Below are 24,516 nucleotides of genomic sequence, written 5' to 3'. Positions count from 1 at the left end.
TGCTTTCCTGTTTTCTGTCGGGCACAAGAAGAAATGGTATGTGCTAGCAGCTGGACCAAGGTATGGTTTTATAGGTAGTACTAATTGGGAGTAGCGAACAAACAGGGCTGGATTACCAACGGCATAGGTTCCCAAACCAAACTGACCACCAGTATCACCTGGAAAGATTTCTATGAACACAGATTCCTGGGAGACTGCTGAATTAGAATCTCTAGGCATTGGGCCAGGGCATGATCCCATTTACCTATAAATGCAGGTACATGTGCTTATGTCTAGTAAGATTATTTAGAAAGGGAACTGAAAGGATGGTAGAAAGTGGTTACCTCTGAGAAAGAAGGCAGGGAGGTGACGGGCTGCCTCATGCTTTATTTGGTAAGCTTCTGTAATGTTTGCATCCTTTACCAGAATGTTTTCAGATATTGTTATAGAATTAAAAAAAATAAAAGTTGTGTGGGAGGGGTTTCATGGGAATGGAGAAGTCCAGACCTCTCAACCTGGCAGAGTCATTTCACCCAACACCTTCACGAGGAACCAAAGCTCTCCCAAGATAGAAGGAACTTCCAAAGGCCAGACAGCCAGAGAGTGGCAGAGATAAGACCAGGCCTTAGAACTCCTGGTCCTGAGAAGTGATGGCTGAATCTGAGAAGGACCTCTCCCAAGGTTGCCAGATAAAATGCATTATTCCTTATTTATCTGAAATTCAAATGTAACTGAGCTTCCTGTGTTTTTGTTTGCTAAATCTGGCAACCTTATATCCCCTTAGGAATGGGGCTGACTTAAAGGGCTGAGGAGGAGAGTCTATTACTGAAGTTCCCCAGAGAAGGCCAAGGCATGTTTCCAAGAATGGGCACAAGCAGAGAGATTTCCAGTAGTTCCCTTTCTTTGAAATTGAAATAAGAATTCTCTCACTACAGAATCTGGTATCTCTGGTCAGGCTTTGACTGATTAGAAGATTGGACTTCTGCTATTTGCTCTTGGTTGTTTCTTTGTGTTGTTTTGGTTTGGTTTTTGGCTCATACTTTCGCACACATTTGCAGTGTGTGTGTGGGTAGGTGAGCGAAAGAGAGAAAGTTGAGTGTGCTGCCGAGAGGAATGGCCCAGCGCCTGTAGCTGTCACTCTTCATTTGCAGAAGTCCTCCTTTGCCAACTATTTGGCCTGCTCTGATGTTTCCAAATGCAGTTGTTAGTGAACTTTTGTGTTTGGAACAAGTGCATTGTGTGGGCCGAGCTGGTCCCTGGGAGGGGTCAGTGCCATGAAATCTGCCGGGAGGAGGCAGGTCAATGCCCCTTTGGCAGGAGGGAGAGCGGATTAAGAAGGATTGTGAAAGTATGCATCTTGCTCTGAAAAACCGTGCATCGCATATTTTCCCAGGGCAGTGTGTGAAAATCCAGGCATAATGGACGCATAACTTTTTATGAATGAACCCTTTATGACTCCCCACGGAGCCCACTTGTAGTGTCCTCATCTGCATTTCCTCTTCTTGATATCCTTATTAAACTCCTCTTCTAAACCCAGGAACCAGATTTCAATTTAGGAATTTGACACCTCCGCTCTAGTTTCTCTCCAGTCTGTTAGTCTCTTTGGAAGGAGGCAGTTCCAAACTAGGATTTTCCTGTAGCTATTAAGGGGAAGCGTAAAGAGAATCAGCACATTTCGTGGCTGGTTAAAGATTTCAAATTGGCTTTTCGGTTTCAGAGGTCACTTTTGGATTGCACCTAAAGGGGCAAGGGAGGTGAGGGCATGGAGAACTCCCCCAGGAATCTTAGATACAGTCCTGTAAATCGGATTCCTCTCCCATATTTCTGCTACAGGAATTACTCTGACAATGGGCTTTTGTATGCAAAACTGTCTTCTGGGCTTTGGGCACCACCACGATGCATGCAAAAGCCCCTTCTCCCCTTTCCCTGAAATGGGGAGGGAAGAGAAAGGCCAGGCTGGCCAGTCAGGTGTTGTGTGGCCTGGGGCTCCCTGAGCACAGGAGCTGCGCCCCAAAGGAAAAGAAGTGATGGAGTGAGCCCAACAGCCCAAGCTGGGTTTTCCATCAAGGTTGCTTTCTGGTTTAAAGCTTTGCTCTTCATTCCTGTGCGTCTGTTTTGAAACTGGGAAATGGGAATGACGTTTACATTCCCAGAGAGCAGGCGTGCTGCTTATTTAACCCAAGTTGCACCATGCTCATAATTGTCCTCAAACAGAGAAGCTTCCTTTGATAGTGGTGACCGTGAAGAAGATGATATTGATGGTGAAGGTCAAGATCACAGGCTACTAGGGGTCAAGTTCTTCAAATTGAGACTGAAGTTTTCTGATCCTAAGTTTTCTCACCTGTTAAATGAAATTAATAATAGTACCTAATCCAGAGGGTGGTGGGGATGGAATGAGATCTAATCTATGTAAAATGCTTAGTACAGGGTCTGGCACAGAGATGCTTAATAACAGGGGTTATTACAACCATCTTGGTGAAGATGCAAATACTGAGATGTTCCCCAGGGAAGCAGAGGGTGCTGGTTAAAAGATTACAAAGGAATTTGGGGACAGGCATTGCTTAGAAATAATTAATAATTTATGTACCAGATGTAGCTCTGCTAAGGCAGGAAAATAACGCAAGCCTTCAATTTCTACCTCCTCGGGAGTCCCGGAGTCCCAGGCAGGGATAAGTTGTCCTGTGGTCCTGGGTGGATGTTTATTTCTTCTGATTAGATGTTCAGTCAGGAACACCATGAACGTGCCCCCTCTCTTTTTGGAAGTCCCAGCACCTATGACAACTGAGATTTTAAAAGGAGACATTTGGGCTTGAAATTTGTACCGAGCCAAGGAAGGAATTGCCTTTGTGAACGGGCATTGTCTAACCGCTGTTCAGCAGCTCCACCTCTTCACGGGTAAGCGAAACCTTCCCATCCTTACCTGCTGCTTTCCAAGAACTAATTGACACTAGTTGGCAATGCCAATTAGAGGAAACGTTACTGAAAATTTGTAGGCTTCTGACAGATTTTTTTTTTTTTTGCCAAATTTTCGGCAACAGTTTCTACTCATCTCACAATATTAAGCTCGCCAAATCCGAAAGGCTATAGGTGGCCAGGATGAGAAGGAAGCAGAAAGAGATTAGCAGCCTCTATCTGTGTTTCTCCCCCAAGAATGTACATCATAGCTGGTCATCGGGAAACATCCACAGTGGCATTTACTCCCCTCTACCCCCACCTCCACCCCGTTTCTCAAGGGCAAAACCAAGTTATGGCTTCAAGGGCTGGTCCAGTGTCTAACATGGTATAGGCGATGAATGAGTGGGTACCCACTAAATATCTGTTAAATAGATTACTAAAAAGCAGCTTTATTGAGATAAAATTCACATACCCTACAATTCATCCATTTAAAGTTAGGGCGGGCAACGGTGGCTCAGTGGCAGAATTCTTGCCTGCCATGCCAGAGACCAGAGTTTGATTCCCGGAGCCTGCCCATGCCAAAAATAAATAAATAAATAAATACTATGAAGTGTACAAAAAATACTATAAAGTATACAAGTTAATAGTTTTTAGTATGTTCATAGAGAATTCCACAAGTCAATTTTAAGATATTGTTATCACCCGAAGAAACCATACCCATTAGCAAGCACTCCCCACTTTCCCCCAGTGTTAAATGGACCATTGAATGACTCACACAGTTGGTTCTTGACAGAACCGTGGACTTCTAGCCCAAATAGATCCTACCTGGTCTGTGTTGTATACGGATCAGTCCTACTCAATCCTGCTTCCAGCTCTTACCCTGGGCTGCCATCTTTATGTGGCATGAGGGATTATATGCCAGGGATTACCAGACCCTGGGAGGGGGTATCCTACCCCCTGTTCGCCTCTAAAGGGGGGGTTCGAATTTCAGACCATAAACCCATCTATCTAAGAAATACAAATGTATTGGTTTTTCTCTAATGAAAGTCCATACCCCTTATGAACCCCAGCCCATCAGCTGGAGGAACTTAATGCCAATGTGTGTTGCCTTCCCCCAGAGTGGGAATCTGGGTTGGGGACCAGCTTTGTGCCAAGGCAGGAGAGGTAGGAAGGCAGCCATATGGCCATCCTGACTGGTATTGCTGAGATGTCTTTATCCCCACCTGGTCTTCAGTCCTCTGCCCATATAAGTGGCTGCTGTGCCCCCTCCTTGTCCCAACCCTCGGCCAATTCAGATTGGTGCCAAGTCCCTGTCTCCCTAGAAGCTTGGGAGGTGTCCTGTGGCTCCCGAAATCCTCTAGTCTACAGGAAAGTCATTTCTATGCCTCTCCCAGGAGTTGGAATCATTTTGTTCCAACGTGACATGCTTATCTGGAGAAACTTGTGTGGCTGTCTCATGGCCAAATGTCTTGACAAACTATATAGGCCCCCCCTTCTGTCCTGACCCCAGTGGGGCATGGGGAATCTAGGCTGTTGTTGCCCCTGCAGGCTCTGCCCAGGAACTGGGGGGTGGGGGGACTTCTCTGCTTCCCGCAGATGCTTGAACCTATCTGGGGGCTCACTCAGCTTCTCACCTCAGGGCGAGGCAGGGCACAGGGTCCCTTTAGGGACTCCACAGTGGCCTCTCCATTCCTTTCTCCTGACTCCACTCTCTGTTCCACCCTAGGAATCTTTCTAAGATTCCAAGGGTGGGAAAGTTTCTCTTATTCATTACGTATTCCTCCAAATCATTGGTCTCGTGCCTGAGCTTTTGAAATTCAAAAGAAAAGAAGATTTGATTTCCTTGTTGTGTGTTTTCAGCATCCCTTCCCTGACACAATGACGGCAAACCATCTAAGTACCCCTGGAAGGGAAGGGCATGTGTGGAGTAGGAAATAGCAGCGAAAGAATCAATTGTCACTATCCCAGACCATTATCCTGCCACACCTTCAGCAACTCAGCAAGACCGGTGTGACAGTGTGTCTGTGTTGGGGTGGGAGGGGGTGCCTTGGCTGCACTCGGGCACTTTGGTTGATGATCTGGAATTCTCCTGCAGATTAGTCCTGAGTGGGACACACAGGGTCATTGGTGCCCACGTGACCCTTTCAATCCCATCTTCTAATCCTGTATGGACCACAGAAGTTGCCATAGCAAGGTTATTGCTCACAATCACTATTAGTTACTAATATTTTCAAATTTGGTGGTTCATGTTTCTACATAGTACACAAAGGCTCTGAATCAGGGTTGCCAAGGCTATCTCCCAGCCCGACAATGACGAGGTCTTCGGGACCATGTGTTGAGAAGGATTGATTAGAAGGCCTTTGTCCTCAGCGGGAAGGAGTGTGGTGGTTGATTAGCAATGTCTGTCAGAGGCGCAGGAAGGGGGACTGGGAGCCAGTACTGCGATCTTATCCTGAGGGTGGCTCTACTTCTCGAATGAAATCCAAGCAATTGTTGACAGATGGCAGTGCCCCACCGTCTACATCTTCCCGTGTCTCTAAGAATCCCCTGGAGAGCCTACTGAAATGCAGATTTCTTGTTCTATCTTCAAATGATTCTGATTCATTGGCTCTCTCGTGAGGTGTTTTTATAAGAACTAAGATGATGCTGAAAGACAGGTCCGCAGACACGTTTGAAGAAACCCTGCTTCCTTGCTGCATGAGCCGTCATCACGGGCACCCGACAGTTTCTCTTCTACTTCGCAGGCAGGTTTTGCGGCGATCAGGCCCCGGAGCCGCTGGTCTCCACAGACAGCCGGCTCTGGGTGGAGTTCCGCAGCAGCAGCAGCATCCTGGGCAAGGGCTTCTTCGCAGTGTACGAAGGTTTGTTCACGATGAAAGGAGCTGCTCTGGTAACTCCCGATATGCCCCTGTCCTTTACCTGCACCCGCTGCCCCTCCTGCACCACAAGCCTGCGCGACAGCTGTTGCCACCGCTGCAGGGTTGTGGCCAGCTGAGGACTGCGACCCCCACCCCCACCCCTTCACATGCCGGAAGGAGAGGGGGGCCATGCCCACCATGGGGGGCAGTCCTCGTGGACCTCTCGCCCCCACATAGCCCTGCTCCACCCCCGTTCCAGTCCAGCAGGAGAGTCAGCTTCCACGGGCGTGGGTGCTGTCAGGGGCGTAGACCCCGTGGAAATGACAGTTACCGAGTTCCTGTGTGCATCTGGGCAAAGATTAACTTTCTCAGGCTCTCTTTGTTTCATTTGCGAAAAGAGGACTTTGGACAGCCTCAGGGACTTCCAGCTGCGTTCCCAAGGTGACTGAGTTGAGGGGACAAATCCGGCTGGGGCAGTCAGGCTTCTAGTTTGTTCTGCATATTGGGCTTCTCTGGTTGGCTACCCAGCCCTCACCAAAAAAGGAAAACCTCTAGATAATTACTAAGGCTTCTTTTAGATTAAAAGTGTTGTGATTTTGGAAAGACCAAAGTTTTGCTTCTGTGAAAGTCCTTGTGTGTGTCCCTCTGAGCCTCTCCCTTGGCTGCACACTAGAATTACCTGGGGAACCCTTGCACATCACAGCCCCTGGAGCCCACCCACCCCATGAATCAGACTCTTGGAGGATGTGGCCACAGCTTAGATTGAAAAAATCCCCCAGGTGACTCTGATGCACAGCGAAGGTAGAGAACCACTGCTTTACATGGTTATTTTCTTTACGTGAACATGCTCAATAGAAAACAAATGAAATTAAACCTGTCCACAGGCACACGCTTTGTTAGAGGGAAATGAGAATGTTGGCAAGTGGAGCCACCTAGTGGTGACAAGTGGCCACTCACCTCCCTAATACGATCTGACCAGGGCGTCCCTTCCTCCTGTGCTGTCTCTTTCTAAAGCTACCTGTGGGGGTGACATTAACAAAGACGCCGGTCAGATCCAATCGCCCAACTACCCCGATGACTACCGACCATCCAAGGAATGTGTTTGGAGGATTACGGTCTCGGAGGGGTTTCACGTGGGGCTCACCTTCCAAGCTTTTGAGGTGAGTACTGCTCAATTTTCTTCCCGTGAAATGAAGTAATTGTCAACTGTAGCTAGACACTCCCCGCTCTGTAAAGATGGATTTTCTTTCTCTTTTGTGGTCAAAAACAGGAACCTAAGAAGCTATTTGGAGCCCAGGGTGAATTGTACCTGGGCATCTGGGATTAAAATGTACATGGGCTTTGTAATTGGGTCCAACTCCTTTGAAGGGTGCTAGGGAGTGTAGAGGGGAATAAAGTAGAAAGTCCACAGGGAGTTTCAAGGAAGTTTTGTGGAACCGTTTTCCCCTGTTTAGCATCTCTTCGTCTCTCCTCGGCTCAATATCCCCTTGACTTCTGCAAGTGGGAGAAAGCTTGGAGTTGCTCAGGACACACTTAGGTCCTTCTCCCCCTGAGTGAGATTTTTGAGAGTGATCTTTAGGTTCCCTTCTTAAACCAAAAGCCTTAGGGTCTAGATGACTGGAAAACAAATTCAGGTATATACATACAATGGAATATTCAGACATATTCAAACATCAAAAGTAATGACATTCTGTTACATGCTATGACATGAATGAAACTTGAAAACACATAAGCCAGATACAAAAGGACAGATATTGTATGATTCCAAATCATATGAAATATGTGGAATAAGCACATTCATAGAGACAGAAAGTAGATTAGAAGTTATTAGAGGCTGGAGGGAGGGGAAAGAGTTATTACTTAATGGGCACAGAGTTTCTGTTTAAGGTGATGAAAAGGTGTTGGTAAGGGATGGTGGTGATGATAGCACAATAATTTAAATATAATTATTGCCACTGAAAAGCACACTTAAAATGATTAAATTGGGAAATTTAAAAAGCAAAACCTTAAGACCCAAGTCATGTGTTCTCATCCACATTGCCAGGCTGTCATCCATGATGTCTCTCCATTTAGATCGAAAGACACGACAGCTGTGCGTATGACTCCCTGGAAATCCGTGATGGCCCCACAGAAGAAAGCGCCCTGATTGGCCACTTTTGTGGCTACGAGAAACCAGAGGATGTGAAATCGAGCTCCAACAGAATGTGGATGAAGTTTGTGTCTGATGGCTCTATCAATAAAGGAGGCTTTGCCGCCAATTTTTTCAAGGGTATGAATCAGCATTTTACTTCCATATTTAGTCACAGGAGGACATACTGCCTCTATCATAGGAACCTTTGCACCCAACAAGGCAGGGAGGAGCCAGTGACCCATTTCAGAGCTGTCCGCTGGGTCCCCAGCAGAGTTCACAGCTGATTCAGGAGCAGGCTGGGCTTTGGCTTCTGTGCTGCAGAAAGATTTGCCACTATACTTGAATGTTAGATTTAGTACGTTTACAAGGTCAAGCTATACGATGGTGAAATTGACCATTGATAACAAACATTCATATAGTAACTATCATTATCTGAGCTCCTGCTGTATGCTAGGAACTGCCCAAGGTACTTGATTTACACTACATCATTTAATTCCCAACATAACCTTTTTGAATTGAATTTTAAATGCACTTGGTCAGAACTGAGAAGAGCCACTCAAGATCATTCAAGGATCCAAACCTAGTCAGCCTGACTCCTAAGCTCCAACTGTTTCCACATTGCTTCGCCTTCCTTGATGGGGGCCAGAGCAGCAAACCGGGTCTTTGGCTCCTGAAGATTTAGCCTGCAGCCTACAATTAATATTACCTGCTGCTCTGCAGGGTCTGGGAACCAGACCCAGAACTGCACAGGCGGACTCAACACTCCTGGCACCAGGAGGGCAGCTTCCCAGGACTCCTTTGGAAGGGCAAGTCTTCCTTTCTGCTCTCAGGGCCCCCAGAAGCCCTGCAGACCACCCCTTGGGAGGGAAGAGCGGGTATTCCACCATGCATTGTGACTGGGCACTAAGCAGTCCGGGAGCCCTTGACGAGAGGGTCCACTTCTCTGAAGCTCAGTCAACCTGCGGGACTGCTTCCAAGGCTCCCCAGCCTCTCCTGCTCAGGGAAAGGCTGCTCTCCCTTGCTTCCCTCCTCTCCCAGGCCTCTTGGCTGTGCCAGCGCAGAGTCCCAGACTCCCCTTCCTCCCCATTCTCTCCTGCTGCTCTCTTTATGGGCCCTTTCCCTAGGTTCTACCTGGGCAGACTGGGTTTCCAAATAACCTATTTCAAGCCATGTGACCCTGAAAAGGCAGCTGTCTCTCCTTATTGAAGCCTCGGGGAGAAGGAAATCTGCCCGATTTATCTAAGCAGTTGTGAAGCTTGAGTGAAATGATGGCTGCAGTGGCGCTTTATCAGTTGAAAAATGCCAAGCAAGTATGTGGTGTTATGATTCTTTTGCCTATTTTGAGGCAGACTGGGGAGAGTAAAAGCCAAGCAGAAACAGAGCAAGCGTCATAGTGTTCTGAATAATTGGAGACAAGACTTGATTACTTCTTTCCCAAGCCAAGAGGCCAGGCCGTAGCAAGTACATTTCAAATACAGGTCAGCTGGTGCAGTAGAAAGAAGGAACTGACGGCTTTTGTCAAAATGCCGCAGTGCACAGACCCGGCCCACGCCTCCTGACCCTGGGGAGGCCCCAGTCCGATGTGGCAGCAGCCACACTGGCTGGGTGGCTTTGCACATGAGATGTAGCCTCTCTGAGCCCCACTCTTCCCACCTGTAGAAACGATGCTACCAGGCTATTGCAGAGTAAGGAGAAAAATGAGATAGAATAGGGGAATACATTTGGTGTAATGTTTAGTCCTTACAATTGTGCTTGAGATAGATTTTTTTCTCTCTCTCTGGAAAAAGATGTCACCATAATTTCATCATGCTGTTTCCATGTTTCAGTTTCCTGTTGCTGCTATGACAAATTACAGCCTGGTGGCTTAAAACAGCAAAAATGTATTCTCTTACAGTTCTGAAGACCTGAAGTCCCAAATGGGTCTCACTGGGCTAAATCAAGGTGTTGGCAGGTCCGTGTTCCTTCTTGAGGTTCTGGCGGTGAATCTATTTCCTTGTCTTTTCCAGCTTCGCAAGGCTGCCTGCGGTCCTTGGCTCCCAGCCCTGCATCCTTCTGACTACTATTTCCATCATCACCTCTCCTTCTCTGGCTCTGACTGCTCTGCCTCCCTCTCTCATTTATGAAAGTTCCCCCTTGTGATTCCTTCGGGTCCACCTGGAGAATACGGGAAAATTCCTCCATCTCAGCATCCTTAACTTAATCACTTCTACTTTTTGCCATGGAAGGTGGCATGTTCACAGGCTCCAGGGATTAGGATTTGGACAAGTTGGGGCCTATTCTTCTACCTACCGTAAGCCTAAATGATTATGAGGATTTTAATTCTATTTATTCTGATTCTCTTGATCTCCTTCTCCTCTGACTTCTACTCCCAGGTCTGCGAGTTGGGTTTTGATGTTCCTTTCTAGTGAATAAGTTGGTAACCAGTCGGCGCCCACCCATAGCTCATTCCTGATTCCGCAGGTGTTCAGTGGAGCACACTTTTTAAAGGACCACTTAACGCTGGAGATAAGGGTTGACACATTAAGCAAATAAAAAAAGCAATGCCCAGTTATATTTGAATTTCACATATAGAACCAATCATTTCTTAGTATAAGTATGGAGACATGAAATTCAAATTTAAGTAAGCCTCCTGCATTTTATCTGGCAATCCTATTGGAGATGCCAGTTAGGACGGTGGAAAGAGCGTTAATATCTATGAAGCTCAGCTGGTTGGCAAGGACTGAATTGGGAGAATTGGCTTGCTCCGAGTCGCCAAGACAGCCTGTCTCCTTGGCGGGTTTGGAAGATAGCCCCTTCTCCCTCCTCCACATTTAGCATTCAGCATCATCAAACTACACGTCAGGTGCTGTGCTAGGGGCTGAGGCAGCAGAGGAGACACACAGTCCCCGTTCTCAGACTGGCAGTGGCATTGCCCTGTGGAAGCTCCATCAGCTGATTAGACCACGGAGTCTCACAGACTCAGCCCGGCTGGCGCAGGGTACCCAGAATGACTACTTGAAGGGCATTTCCATTCACAGACCCCTTTTTAGATGTTTGTGAGGGTGTTAATTGAGACCCACCTATACTAACTTAGTACAGGGATTGGGCTTGACATCGTTTTTTTTTATGTCGAGCTGGGAACCACATTTAGAAAAGAAGAAATATGCAAATCCACCCTGACCCTGCCTTGGAAACGCAGTGGGTGTCTTATACTCACAGCATATCTCAGTCGAGACCACCTCCATTTCAAGAGTTTACTGGCCACTTGTGGCTCATGGCTATCATGTTGGGCCATGCATTCTAGACCCTTCTTTCCCCTACGAGGATATCAGAAGGATGTCCTGTGAACACAGAGTGCCCATTGCACGTATCAGGACCCCTCTAGTGAAAGAAATTGGAAGAGTAACTACAAATATCAGGCAACAGAGTTGGACCAAGCCAAAGAAGCTCTTGCCTGGGTGCCAATTGGCAGGAGGCTCTGCTCAGGACCCAGCTGGCAGATGACACTGACCCGGGTGCCAGCTGGCCTCTACATCCCTCTCTTGGTGCCAGATGGCAGCCCCTCTCAGAGTCTACTGGCCAGGCTGCAAGCAGAGTACTTTGCATTTCTGATTTTGTCAGAAGATGGCAACAATGCTTGAGAGTTGGCAGTGTCATTTTGGTCCCAAACTCCCCACATGAAGGATATGAGGACTCCTTCATTCTATGTTCCTGTGCTGATGGCCCCCCTTGGTGAACAGGGCTGGCTTTCTTCAAGGTTTTTCTTCAAAAGCTTGGGGTTGTGCCCTGCCTTCCCTTTCCTAAACTCTCTCCAAGACAGTTTTTGAGGTCCTACCTGAGCCATCTCATTAACCATGGCATGATTCTCTTTACTAATACCACTTGGAGAATGAGGTCAGAGCTCCCTTTACGTAAAGTTGACTCCTGTTTCCATGTTTTTCTCCACTCCAACCCCTCCCACATTTTTCTGGGAGCCTTGGCCTTGGCCACTTAGCCAAGAGTGAGCACAGGCCAGTGGGCTTGGAGCAGATCTGACTCTTATGCAGCCTGGAGGAAGTGCAGAGGCCACCCAGGCTCCCACTGAAGGACAGCCCTGGGATACTTCCACACCAGTCATCCAAGCTCGACCAGGTTTGTAAGTGGCCAGACAGCTACTGCTCTTGCAGGAGAGAGAGCGCAGGTGTAGACGTGTACCTCTCATCCACCTTCTTGGGTCAAACACCCTTGCCCTGCCTTCCTAGTCTCTGTAGGAATTATATTCCCTTTGATTTGGGCCCAAGTCCATTCCACACCCCCACCCACCTCCATCCTCATGACTAAGAGAGCTCTAAGATTGTTCATCCATCGTCCCTTCTTGCCTAAGACGTACGTGTGTCCTGTTCACAGTCACAGCATCTTCTTGGCATCAGAGGCCCCAACCCCCTTATCCTTTGTTATCTTAGTCTATTCTGATGGACTCTTTTCTCAGTTTCCTTCTGTCTTCTTCCCATGTTCATCAATCAGGTTTCTGTAATCTGCTGTACCTCCCCACTGCCCATCTGATCTTCCTTCATTGACTCATCCTTGATGCATTTTCCTACTTTCTATTCCTGCCTTGTCACCTTCTCACCCCCACCCCCACTCTCCCAGATTATTCTGGCCTATTCTGCTCCACTCTCACCTGATTCAGGTATGCCCAAGTACCCTAATCCTTTTCCCTCCCTCCATCATCCTGTCACTCTACCCGCTAGAATCTCAAAAGCAACTCCACTGTCTTCTATAGTGATAGCTCCTGTGTATTGATCATCTGAGTACCAATTCCATGTGTCGTCTTCAATCCTCATGGCAACCCTAGAAGCAGGTATTATTTTTCTCATTTCAAAGCAGGAAAGAGGCTCAGAGATGTTAAATCACCAGCCTGAGTTTACCCAGTTTATCGATGGATCATCTGAGTGGAATCCAGGTCTGCTTGACTCACTCCAAAGCCTGGATCCCTCCACAATGCCTTCTTGTCTGTTCTTCTTCTGTACTTTCTTGAAAATGTATAAGAAAGTGCTTTGCATATTGTAAAGTGATAACCAAATAATTGCATATTATTGCTATTTTAGCTTACTTAATATTTACATTATTTCAGCTGTGAACAACCCCAATCCTCTGCCTAGGACATGTCTTCCTAACTCAGTCTTCCTTATTGACCATTATTTAAGTCTTTGTTGAACCCAAGAAAACAACACTGTTAGAATTACCTAAATTTACTATTCACCATGTGAAATGAGGGGATGTTCATAGCTCCTTCTTTAACCCAGAGGAGAGCAACTAGGGACTCGGAAGACTTGAAGGAAATGGATTTATTTGAATTTGAAAGGGCAGAGTTGAGGGAGGCATGAGGATTGAAGGGCTTGCATTTTCTGTCCTACAGTGCAGAGCTAGGCCCAACGAGTTCAATGTTTCACAGAGTGGGACTGTGACCCCAGATATAGCTTTGAATTTAGTGAGAACACCATCTCTAGGAGTTTTCAGGAGGGTCTGAAAAGCCCATATCATAAGTATTATTAAAAGGGTCCCTGCCCAAGGTGGCAGAACTTGCTATCTTTTCAGAATCCTTTTATTTTGTGCATCATGAAGTCTTTCCAAATCTGGTGACCAGCTCTGTGTTTGCCTTCTCCCTACCTTCCATGGTGTCATGAACCTCCCCTGCCTTCTTCTTTCTAGATTGGAAATTTGGGGTAGGGGTGGGGGCAGGGAGGGACCATATCTCAGTATTTAGTTGCTCCCTCAAGAGACTCCATTAGCTCTATGAGGTCATGACCTGCAGTTTCTCTTTCAGTGATAGATGTACCATGGTTGGCAAAGGAGGAGAAGGGTCTTTTTCTTTTTATTTCTAAACTCTTCTTGAAGATACCCAATACTTGGGTTTTTCTTTTCTTCCATGGTATATAGGCTGATGTGTCTGGGGAGATTCCCCAATGGACGGCACTTATGGCATCCTACTTGCCATTATTTAATTTCCAAAGACATTAGCGGACACTTGCCAGAGCCGATCCCACAGGGTGCCTCTCCCTGTGGCCTCTCCTGGACACTCATAACCTAGGAGCCCAGTGCTTTCTGTGGCCTTGACATCTCCCCGTGCACAGAAGATTATGTATATGGATGTTAAATAATAGGTTCTGGCTCTAGATCCTATTAACATGTCTTCAGTCAACAATGGGTTCTTTTGTCCTTACCTTTTAGTTATTGCCCTCAAACAGCTCCCCATTTCTGGGGAGGAAGTTCCCAATTCCATGGCATTAAAATGGACTAAGTCTTTGGCCTAAAACCAGCTGAGTTGTTTTTGAATCACAAATGAATACTACTGACTGAGCACCTCGAAAAATTAAATTATGTGGGTCCCTGTTCTCGGCTAACGAGTTATTCTCGCTTGTGTTGTCCAGATGACACCCTTTGCTGTAACCGCCGCCAGTTTTTCTGACACAGACGGGGACTCCTGGGTGTGTGGAACCATTCTTGCCCTTAGGGGACATTTACTTTTTCTCAAGTCCCCCTCTGGGATGGGGGCCCCGGGGTGGAAGGGAAGGGGACACAGTGAGGCGGCCTCCGGTGGCTTAGCCCAGGCCCCGTCCTCCCCGCAGAGGTGGATGAGTGCTCCTGGCTGGACCATGGTGGGTGTGAGCAGCGCTGCGTGAACACGCTGGGCAGCTACAAGTGCGGGTGTGACCCTGGCTACGAGCTGGCCCCCGACCAGAAGACGTGTGAAGGTGGGTACTGACCCCCCAACCCCGAGTGAGAGGGGAGAGGGGACAAGCTGTAGGGAGCCGTGGGACAGACGCCGGCAGCGGGTTGGCTGTGAAGTAACAATGGACAGAGGGAGAAACAACTCTATGACAGGTGCAAATGGGAGAGAACTGCCAAAGTTACGCAGGTTCCACCCTAGAAACAGTGAAGCTGGGACCATCGTTTATTTTCTTCTGTGATGCTGTAAAATTCACATGATATTAAGTTAGCAAATAAAAATGAAGAGCTGTGAGCGTTACTGGAGCGACTCACTGGTAGCCCATTCTGGTCACTGTGCTTCAGCCTGGCCGGTGGGCTCCTGCCTGAATCTGCTTGTTTACATAAGTAGGTGCGTGGCATATGGCTCAGTGCAAACATTTTTAACCCTTCTTTGGTTCAAGTCATGTGGAGCCCCCAACTATGCCCCAGGTGACAGGTAGCACAGGTGCACCATCATTTCCGAAAGCAGTGAAGACTGGCCCCCAACTTCCTCCCCCGACCCCCAAATCCTCAGTTAAAACAGACTCAGGAAGGAAGCTGAGTTAATCAGTTCAGATTGTCTAACGTGTTTTTTTTTTTTTTTTTTTAATTAAAGAACAGCAGGGATTATTGTTGCTTGGGGGAAATTGCAGTCACTTAGAACTAAAACCAAACGAGTCTCGTTCCTGTCTCCCCTCTGCAGTGGCCTGTGGCGGCTTCATTACCAAGCTGAACGGAACCATCACCAGCCCCGGGTGGCCGAAGGAATACCCCATGAACAAAAACTGTGTCTGGCAGGTGGTGGCGCCCACTCAGTACCGCATCTCCCTTCAGTTCGAAGCCTTTGAACTGGAAGGCAACGATGTATGTTTCTTCTCTCTAATCGTCTGGGGCTGGTGCTGAGCTGTAGCTCAGAACTGGAGACCAGGGAGGGGCTCAGCAGGCACGGAATGGCCGTGCTGGAACTGGGGACTCCTAGAGTCACAGACGCTTACAGCTAGGTGGAATCTGGGCGCGCGCGTGCATTTCCTCTAGTGGTTTTGGCTTCTCGTCTTCCATGGCTTTTGCTCCTCTGACCCTTTGTCACTCAGAAATCCAAGGGAAATCAGGACAGGAGTGGAGGAGGCAGGTCTTGGGGATGGGGGTGGTTGGGACAGGTGTGTCTCCTGGGGTGAGAATCTGAGGTCTGGGGTCCTCTTGGGAAGAAGGGATGGAGAAGGAAGGGGGTGAGGTGCAGCTGGTGTCAAGGATGATATAAATGACCTGTCTCCTCCCCTGGGCAGTGCTATGGGGCTCCCTGGGAAATGTGACTCTTAGTTTCCCAGGGCTACCCTAAGAAAGTACCAACTGGGTGGCTTAAAGCAACAGAACTTTATTTCCTCAGTTCTGGAGGCTCAAAGCTCCAAATCAGGTTGTCCGTAGGGGCCTGCTCTCTCAGAAACCGGTAGGGGTGAATACTTCCTTGCTGCATCCTAGCTTCTGGAGGTTTGCTGGCAATGCTTGTCATCCCTTATCATTTCATGGTCTTCTCCCCTGTGTCTCTCAGCTGTGTCCTCACCTCTCCCTGTAAGGACTCCAGTTATATGTTATTAGGGCCTGTCCTAATCCAATTAGATCTCATTTTAGCTAATCACATCTTCAAAGACCCTATTTCCAAATAGGGTTGCATTCATGGAACAGAAGGTTAGGACTGGAACATGCCTTTTGGGAGAGGGATTGGGGGTTGGACACAATTCAGCCCGTAACAGTGACCAATCAGCTGATGTCCGGGCAGAGCTGCAGAGCCAGAGTGCTAGGTAGGCATGCCCCACAGTTGCCTCTCAGGCTGGAGGAACCCCCCCACACACAGGCTCTTCTCTACTCTCCCCATGCCTGGGCCAGGCTGGGTTCTCGGAAGGACTCACCTTGACAGCAGCACCAGCTTGGCGCTCATTCGACCGGTGAGGCCTCTAGGTACAGAGAAGCGACCCCAGTGTCATTGACCCGGTGCACGGAGGCACCTGTGCCCATGAGAGCCTTACCCAAAGTGGACATTGCATGGACCAAACAAACCCTTGAAAGCAATTGATCAGATCGCTTAGCATGCAGGTTCATTTTGAAAAAAATCATTGCAACAGCAGGCAGGATTCTAGTCTTGCCTCTACCACTGCTGAGCTGTGGGACCTCAGACGAGTGTCTTTTCCTTTCTGAGCTTCATTTTCTCCACATGAAAAAATAATTGAATTGGATTGTTCAAGTGGTTTGCAAACTTCTCCCCTCCTCCTTCTTCCTCTTCTTTCTTAGCAATGGGGGCCCTTTCTTCAAATGCAATTTGAAATAAAAGCAAGACTCTAGGGTGTGGGTGTGTATCAAGAAGTGGGGCCTCCACAGGCCTCAGCTGGAAAACCAGGGCCCCCTGTTGGCCTCTGGCTCTGAGGCTCCTGGAACTCATTCCAGTGACCAGCTAAGTAAGAGCTAGGGGTGCCTGGGACCAGGCTGAGATCTCTGGCCACTGGCAGCGTCCAGCTCTCAGGAAGGGGAGGCCGCAGTGCACTAGGGGACTGGGACCAGGGATGCCTTCCCACCACGCCCTGGCAGGTCTGCAAGTACGACTTCGTGGAAGTGAGCAGCGGCCTGTCCGCCGACGCCCGGCTGCACGGCAAGTTCTGCGGCTCCGAGAGGCCCGAGGTCATCACCTCGCAGAGCAACAACATGCGCGTGGAGTTCAAGTCCGACAACACGGTCTCCAAGCGCGGCTTCAGGGCCCACTTCTTCTCAGGTAGGCAGGTCTGCCAAGCCCCAGGCTGCGAAGCCAAGGAGACAAGATGGGCCCGGCCAGGTGGCCGGATCTCCAGGCCCCTGAGGCCCAGGCTGCAGGAGTGGGGCCCGAGGGGACAGGAGGTGGGGTCCCCTGCAGGTCCCTGAACATGGGGCCACATCTGACAGCTGAGCCTACCGGGAGCATGGGCTCGGGGGGCCGGGGGTGGACGAGAGCGGCCGCTCCACCCCCACCATCCAGGAGATGGATGGATGGGGCAGGAGACAGCTCAAAGGAGAGAGAGCCAGGGTCTCGAAGGAGGGGTACAGTCCCCGTGTGGGCAGTGGAATAGGTCAGAGGTGGGGTGAGGATGGGGAGGTTGCCTGCCAGGAGGGACTCGGTGGAGGAAGATAAGAGGTTCCTGTGCTTACGTGTGGGGCGGGCTCTTCTGCTCTTCGCTAAGTATCCTTAGTTGTCCTCCTGAAATAAGAAGGTGAGACTGAACTATAAAGGGTTCACTGGTCGCAGTGGGCAGAGGGTACAGAGAGGGACAGAGACACGACTGGCCCATGAGGTTATGCCCAGGGGGCCGGGGAGGCAGGTTATTATGAAAAGAATTGATTTAGGGGAGGGCTATGCACGGTGCTGGCTTGAGATACAAGACCCATCATAGTGACAGCTCACACGAGTGAAGACATAACAATAACAAAAGCAGACACTGCACTGATTCATTCACTCTTCCTTATGGCCCTGTGCAGAAAGGACACCATTCTTGTCTCCATTTGGCAGGGACTGCGGCTCAGGGGTCAGGAACTGAAGCCAGAAGTGGTGGCGCCAGTTAGTGCTCGGCCTTGGAGCCTGCAGGCCGCTACCCCCAGCGCCCCCCCCCCCGGCCCCTCACTCGCCTGCTCCCTGCACCCCTGCAGGACGAGGTGTGGGGTCACAGACTGTGAGCCCAGGCCTCTGCGCCCCACCGTCCGCTCGCTCACCCAGCACCCTCGGCTGGTTAGCATCCTCCAGCTTCGGCTTCCTTTTCTTTAATTAACTCAGATAATGGGTAGAGAATGCTTGAGGCAGTGCCTAGTCCATAGTCAACACTCAATAAATGCTAGCTATTTTTATTATCACAGCTATTAATATTAATAATATTAGCCTACCCTTCAGGGAGCTTCTTGGGTATGGGAGAATGTGCTTTGGGATCCCGGGGAGTTCAGTGCCTACTAGGACCAAGTGATACCCCAAAAATTGGAGGTGCAAAAGCTGATCCTCTCCGTCCCCTCATAAAGGGATAGTTAGAGTCAGTGGTTAATCAGGGAGGCTTCCTGGAGGAGGCCACTTCTGAGCGGGTTTCTGAGCCATGGGGTACACTCCCAAGTTGGCAGTTCCTCTTAGGAGAGCCCCTTATCTCCCCAGACAAGGACGAATGTGCCAAGGACAACGGCGGGTGCCAGCACGAGTGCGTCAACACGTTTGGGAGCTACGTGTGCCGGTGCAGGAGCGGCTACCAGCTCCACGAGAATGGGCACGACTGTAAAGAGGGTGAGGCTGCTAGTGCCAGTGGCGAGGGGTAACCTCAGCGCTTGAGTGTGCCAGCGTGAGCAAGTGAGCGAGGGGGCCCCTTCCTCCACGCACAGAGCCCTGAGCCATCAGGCCTAGAGTGGAGATGGTCGAGACAGGAAGGCCACGCTGAGGTCTGCTGCTGCCCTCCCAGCTCGGGGGCTCCCTGGAGCTGCTGCTGGGGAGCATCTCCCCCAGGGCTGCTCACACCTTCAGGAGCCTCCTGGGGGACCCCCTGCTGCTTTCCACTGCCTTATTATTGCAAAGCAGTTAAGCCCAGAAGCCCAGAATCAGACCACCTCAGTTTAAATCCTGGCTCTGCCACTTAGTGGCTGTGTGTGACCTTGGGCGAGTTACTCGGGCTCTCTGAGCCTTGTCCCTCTTCTGTTAGCCTCCTTCTGAAAGTTTTTGTGAGGACCAACTGAGAGGATCTCTAGAAAGTATTTCAGAAACTCTGGCACAAATTAAGCTTTTAAAATGTCAGTAAATAGCCATCCTTGTTGCAGTGGCATTTAACATATGCAAGTCTAATAGTAAGATAGAATTTGGGGAAGCTTCGCTCCCTGCTCCATTCACTGATGGCGATTCTTCAGGGCCAGGTGGCTTTGAGTGTTCAGGTACTCTAGGAAAAGCCTCCGCTCTGTTCTCAGCCTGCCCGGCAAAGGCTTTTTGATACTCTCTGATAACCGCAGAGGCCCCCAGGCCTGCACCCCAGCCTCGGAGCCCTGTCAACCATTCCAGGTGGGGGGAGATGAAAACTGCCCACCCCTGACTCGCTGGGGTGCTGCAGAGTCTGGCCAGGCCTGCCTGGAACACTGAAGGATGAGATCTGACATCTCCAGGAGCTGGGGTCGGCCCACCTCCCTGCCTTCGGCTCCCTCTCAGCCCTAGGACTGAGGGAAGATTTGGAGGGAACTGTCATTTTGAACTTACAAACTCTTTGTCCAACCCTAGAGAAGTGGGTCTGGACAAAGCCTGCCTCCTGTGGTTGCCGGGAGGACACGGAGGGTCATAAACTCTACAAGGTTCCACTGGCCCAACAGCGGTTGCCTCCTTTGTATGGTTCCCCTGGATGGGGTGGGGGTTGCAGGAGCAAATGTCCAGGGAGCTGAGCGGCTGCCCCTGTTGGTGCCTGTAGGAGATGAAACGGGATTTGAACCCAGGTCCATGGGAGCTTAACTACAAGCTCCACCGTACTTCCAGCGATAGCCACCACGTGAGCCGTGATAGCAGGAAAGACGGCCTGACTCCTGAGCCAGCAGGCAGGAAGCAAAGGCAGTTCAGATAAATAGGCAAATCTCTGATTCAGGCTGACTGCCCTGGCCCCATCTGATAATGATCATGCGACAAATGGAAGAGCAGAGAGGAGACTCTCCTAGGAAGCTGTTGGTACTGCCCACAATTGGTGATTTCTCTCGGTGTCTGCTCCCCTTTCATTCCAGCTGGCTGCCAGCACAAGATCAGCAGTGTGGAGGGAACTCTGGCAAGCCCCAACTGGCCTGACAAGTACCCCAGCCGGAGGGAGTGCACCTGGAATATCTCCTCAACCGCGGGACACAGGGTGAAACTCGTGAGTCGTTATTGTAATTTATTAAGAACATGGACTCTGGTGTCAGACAGATGTGAGTTCAAGCCTCTGCCACTTCCCAGGTCTGAAACTTGGGGAAGTTATTCATTGTCACCAGGTCTTGGTTTCATTCTTTGAAAGTTGGGGTGCACCTTGTGCAGCTATTGGGTGGGTGCACGTGACACCCTCGGCACGGGGTGCTTATGAGAAAAGCTCAATAAGAAGCATCTGTTCACGGTGGCCCCCAGCTGCAAGCGCTCGCCCACAGGTCTGCAGTGCTGCTTGAGACTCAATTGTCTTCGTTTCTTAATTGTTACCAAAAATGCATTCTCAAGGTGAAAAAAGCTTAATCGGCACCAAAAGTTGGAAAATGGAAATCAACGATTCTTAGGTTCCCCCATTCCCACTCTGAACATTTTATTGTGAAGCCTTTCAGAAATTTCCTATGCACACACAATCAGGTATGTACGTGCATCGAAAAAATATATATCCTTTTTCTGACTTAGGTTAATCAAGTAGAATCTTAGCTTTCATATTCTTCAACAATTCACATTTTTTTTCACTTCATGATATGCTAATTCTCTCATATATCTGTATATATCTTCCAAACCTTTATTTAAAGTCCCGCCCATGCAAGCTATTCTTGGTCTGTACACCATTCTCCGTTATTTCAAAGGAGAAGCAAGTCTTTCTGCAAGGCTCATTCCCAATCCCCGGGGACTCCCAGATCTTGGAGAATAAGACCAACCCTCTTGCCAGCTGGAGAAGTTGTCCTCTTTTTTTAAAATGGGTTGTTCTGACTCTGGAGATGAGCAAGCTCTTAAGAAGGCATAAGTGTGTCCTTATGAATGATGCACTGATAATGCAGGGAGAATGGGAAAGGCCGAAGGAGGACCTGATGATAACTAGACAATTGCCCAGAACCTCACAGGGTGTCTATTTGGTGAGAGTGATGTAGAGGAGAAGGTGAGGCTGGTAGGTGGCCCTGGGACAGGGCTCTCGGGTTGGAGTATGGATGTAGATGTTCCCTGGACCAGGCACGGCTGTAGAGAGGTGGGGAGACAGGGTCCCTGAACACAGGGTGCTTACAGGCTCCCTCAGTGCAAACCTAGAGATGCTGGAGTCAGCCTGTGCCCTGGCAGGGGCAGCGCCTCATCCAGGGGCTGCCCTGTGGGAAATGCTGCTGCTGCTCTCCTAAGAGAGCTCTCCCCTGCATCACAGCAGCCTTGAACCTGGGTGAGGGAGAGATAGAGTTTCTTGGAGAAAGGCACACCTGCTCCAAGACTGCCATCTGCTGGAGAACATTCGCAATGGCAAATGACCGCAAGGGCCCCCTGCACAACTGACAGCCTGCTTCCACTTAAGGGCCAAGCATTTTTGGTAGTTGCTGCAAATGTTTTTTGTTTTGTTTTGTTTTGTTTTTTGGGTATTTGTCACAGTGCAAGAACTAAAGTATAGGGGCTAAAGATCACAGCAGCCAGAGTTAGCCCGGACCTCAAATTTATCTGAAGTTCTTACACACATGTCCTGGTTTTAAAGCCATGCTCTTAGGAACTGGATGCTGGATGGATTGATTCTGCTCTGTGTTGTTGCTGTCACAGAATGTGAGTTGAATCCTTCTTTAGAAAGTTGATGTTTTACTGCATGGAGACAGAGGCAGTGTGTCATGGGCACTTTGGGGCTACCCTGCCTCCTCGCCCACCATCTCCCTCTCATTGCATTACCCACCCACCATGGGGCCCCTCCTTTCTCCATTTCTGCTCCTGCCCAGTTTCTTTACCCATCCTCTCCAGGCCCAAAGCTCCTTTTCTCATCAGGTGTAAAGGGCTGTGCCTATTTCAGTTGTGTCCATCGTTTCTATGGAAGCCGGCACGATTAATAGGTAACAACCCCTCTGCTTCCCCCTCCCTTCCTCCATCCTGTGCTACCCCCCTCAGCCCCCACCTTTGAATGGAGACCCCCTCCCACGAAGGTCTCTCTCTCCCTCCTCTGTCCTTTGCCGCCAGTCTTCACTTCACACTGTCCCCTCTGACCTTGGCCCATCTCCTCATAGCTGTGTGCAGCCCACTGTCAGCCACCTGCCCAGTGTCCAAGGAGCCCTGCATTCAGGGAACTGCGGCCCTTGGAAAGCCATCCTGAACATTCAGCTTGAAATTGTGGGGCTCCCCTGGCCAGTGTTAGCAGGCAGTCTTTAGGGGGACAGGGAGGATCGGGAGGCCATACAGCCTGGTGGGGCTGGGGGGGTGGGTGGGCCAGATTCAGGCTGGCTGGGCCTCAGGCTCATCCTTCTCTAGCTGTGTGAGCTCGCGCAAGCCCCCCCTCCCCCCTCCCCCGCCCCAACCTCTCTCAGGCTCAGTTTCCCCTTCTGCAAATTCGGAATAATAATAACTCTTCCCGATTACCGTTGGGAAGGGTTGTTGACAGAGTTCAGCGAGATAATGAGATGATGCATGGGGCCCAGCATGCAAGACCATGCAAGAAACACTCTACTAAAGACGGTCCTAGGAGGGCAGCGACACAGAGCAGTGCGTCCTTCATGTCGTCAGCCTAAAGCCTTGGCAGTATGGTTCCTACTGAAGGACCACACAGGATAGCGCACGGGTTCAGAGTGGGTCTCTGCAGGCTGACTGCCTGCATCGGGCCCAGCTCTACGACCGTGTGACCTCGGACAGGCCATCTAACATCTCTGAGCCTCCATTTCCCCATCTGCATAATGGGGATTATGATGGTACACACATCACAGGGTCCTGAGGATGAAACGAGGTGGCACGGGTAAAGCACTTGAATCAGCTTGTGGCCGAGAGAGTACTCGGTCTGGCCCCTATTATTCAGCCAGGAGGAGCTGTGGGATGGGGTGGAGGGAACGCAGAGCTGGGCGGTCGAAAGCCGCGCGGCTGTCAAATGTCCACAAGCCTCGAAGCCCTCTGAACCGCCACCGTCTCACCTGCAAGGTCACCGTAGCAGGAGCTGAGCTGAGCCCTTCTTTGTGACGGTCTCCGGCCCCCCGGCAGGCGTGGGTTCCACACCCCACTCCGCACAGCCGGCTGGGCGGCCGCTGCCAGGCCGCGCCCCTTCCTCCCCCGCCCCCGCCGGGCAGGCCCTTGCCTTACTGTGTACTCCTCTGTCCGCAGACGTTTAGTGAGTTTGAGGTGGAGCAGCACCGGGAGTGCGCATACGACCACCTGGAGGCCTACGATGGGCCGGACAGCCGCGCCCCCGTGCTTGGCCGCTTCTGCGGCAGCAAGAAGCCGGACCCCGTGGTGGCGTCGAGCAGCAGCCTGTTTCTCAGGTTTTATTCGGATGCCTCGGTGCAGAGGAAGGGCTTCCAGGCCCTGCACAGCACAGGTGCGTGGGGCCGTAAGCTGACTCCCATGTCCCACAGGGGGAGGAGGGTGACCAAGGGGGGAGAGGACCCGGGGGGTGGCCGTGCAGCCAGGGGAAGAAGGCGTGTGACGGGGTGTGCCTTCGACAATGAACGTCGGCGTGGGATGCTACTGTGAGCCATTGATTGTGCACCATGTACAGAATGTTTGCATGTTAAACATGCATGTGCCTGTATGGTGTTGTATCAATAAAAATAAAAAATAAATATATATATATAAAGTGTTGCTATTTATAGGACTCCATATTGATAACATGGCATATTCCTAAAACATCATACCAATAAAAAGAACCAGTGAAAACTGCAAAAAAAAAAAAAAAGCTTGGCAATGGCAGGGGAAGGGTTGTTTCTTATTAATGTCCTTAACTGACAAAATTTTAAGTGGGCAACCATTTGTTGGTTTTTCTCCCACCCTCCTTTCCTCCCTCCCTCCCTTTATAACTTTCATGTGTAATTTTTCTGGTCTGTGAAATTTGAAAGGCAGGTTGCTGAGGGGTGGAGTATAGTCCCCCCACCCCACTCCCACCGAGGGACCAGTTCAGGAAAATGGAAAATGTTCTCCATTAATTTTTCCTCCACTCAAAATGTGAATAGCTTTATTGAGTCCTTTGTAGAAAAATGTGTATGCTTATAACTTATCTTCTTCTTTAGGTAGGAGAATGTGAGTAAGAAAGCTGGCTCTGCTCTTTAGCCCTTAAAATG

General features: G+C 49.7%; 1 protein-coding gene across 6 annotated transcripts in view; it reads left to right on the top strand.

Annotated features, from left to right (window-relative positions):
• The window catches only part of TLL2 (tolloid like 2), a 143,257-nt gene that overhangs the window by 111,675 nt on the left and 7,066 nt on the right, over window positions 1-24,516 (top strand). For 5 of the 6 annotated variants that reach the window (XM_077125600.1, XM_077125599.1, XM_077125597.1 and 2 more), the window contains 9 exons: window positions 5,619-5,735; window positions 6,747-6,892; window positions 7,806-8,001; window positions 14,451-14,576; window positions 15,275-15,435; window positions 17,149-17,329; window positions 18,722-18,847; window positions 20,308-20,435; window positions 23,564-23,777. In XM_077125600.1, coding sequence (XP_076981715.1) covers window positions 5,619-5,735; window positions 6,747-6,892; window positions 7,806-8,001; window positions 14,451-14,576; window positions 15,275-15,435; window positions 17,149-17,329; window positions 18,722-18,847; window positions 20,308-20,435; window positions 23,564-23,777 — 1,395 coding nt within the window. The remainder of the gene's footprint in view (window positions 1-5,618; window positions 5,736-6,746; window positions 6,893-7,805; window positions 8,002-14,450; window positions 14,577-15,274; window positions 15,436-17,148; window positions 17,330-18,721; window positions 18,848-20,307; window positions 20,436-23,563; window positions 23,778-24,516) is intronic. The other variant, XM_077125601.1, reaches the window with a different exon arrangement.

This window comes from Tamandua tetradactyla, chromosome 13 (genome assembly GCF_023851605.1).
Source record: "Tamandua tetradactyla isolate mTamTet1 chromosome 13, mTamTet1.pri, whole genome shotgun sequence".
NCBI classification, from domain to species: Eukaryota; Metazoa; Chordata; class Mammalia; order Pilosa; family Myrmecophagidae; genus Tamandua; species Tamandua tetradactyla.
Note: the sequence above shows the minus strand (reverse complement) of the source record. Positions and strands in the feature narration are given on the sequence as shown.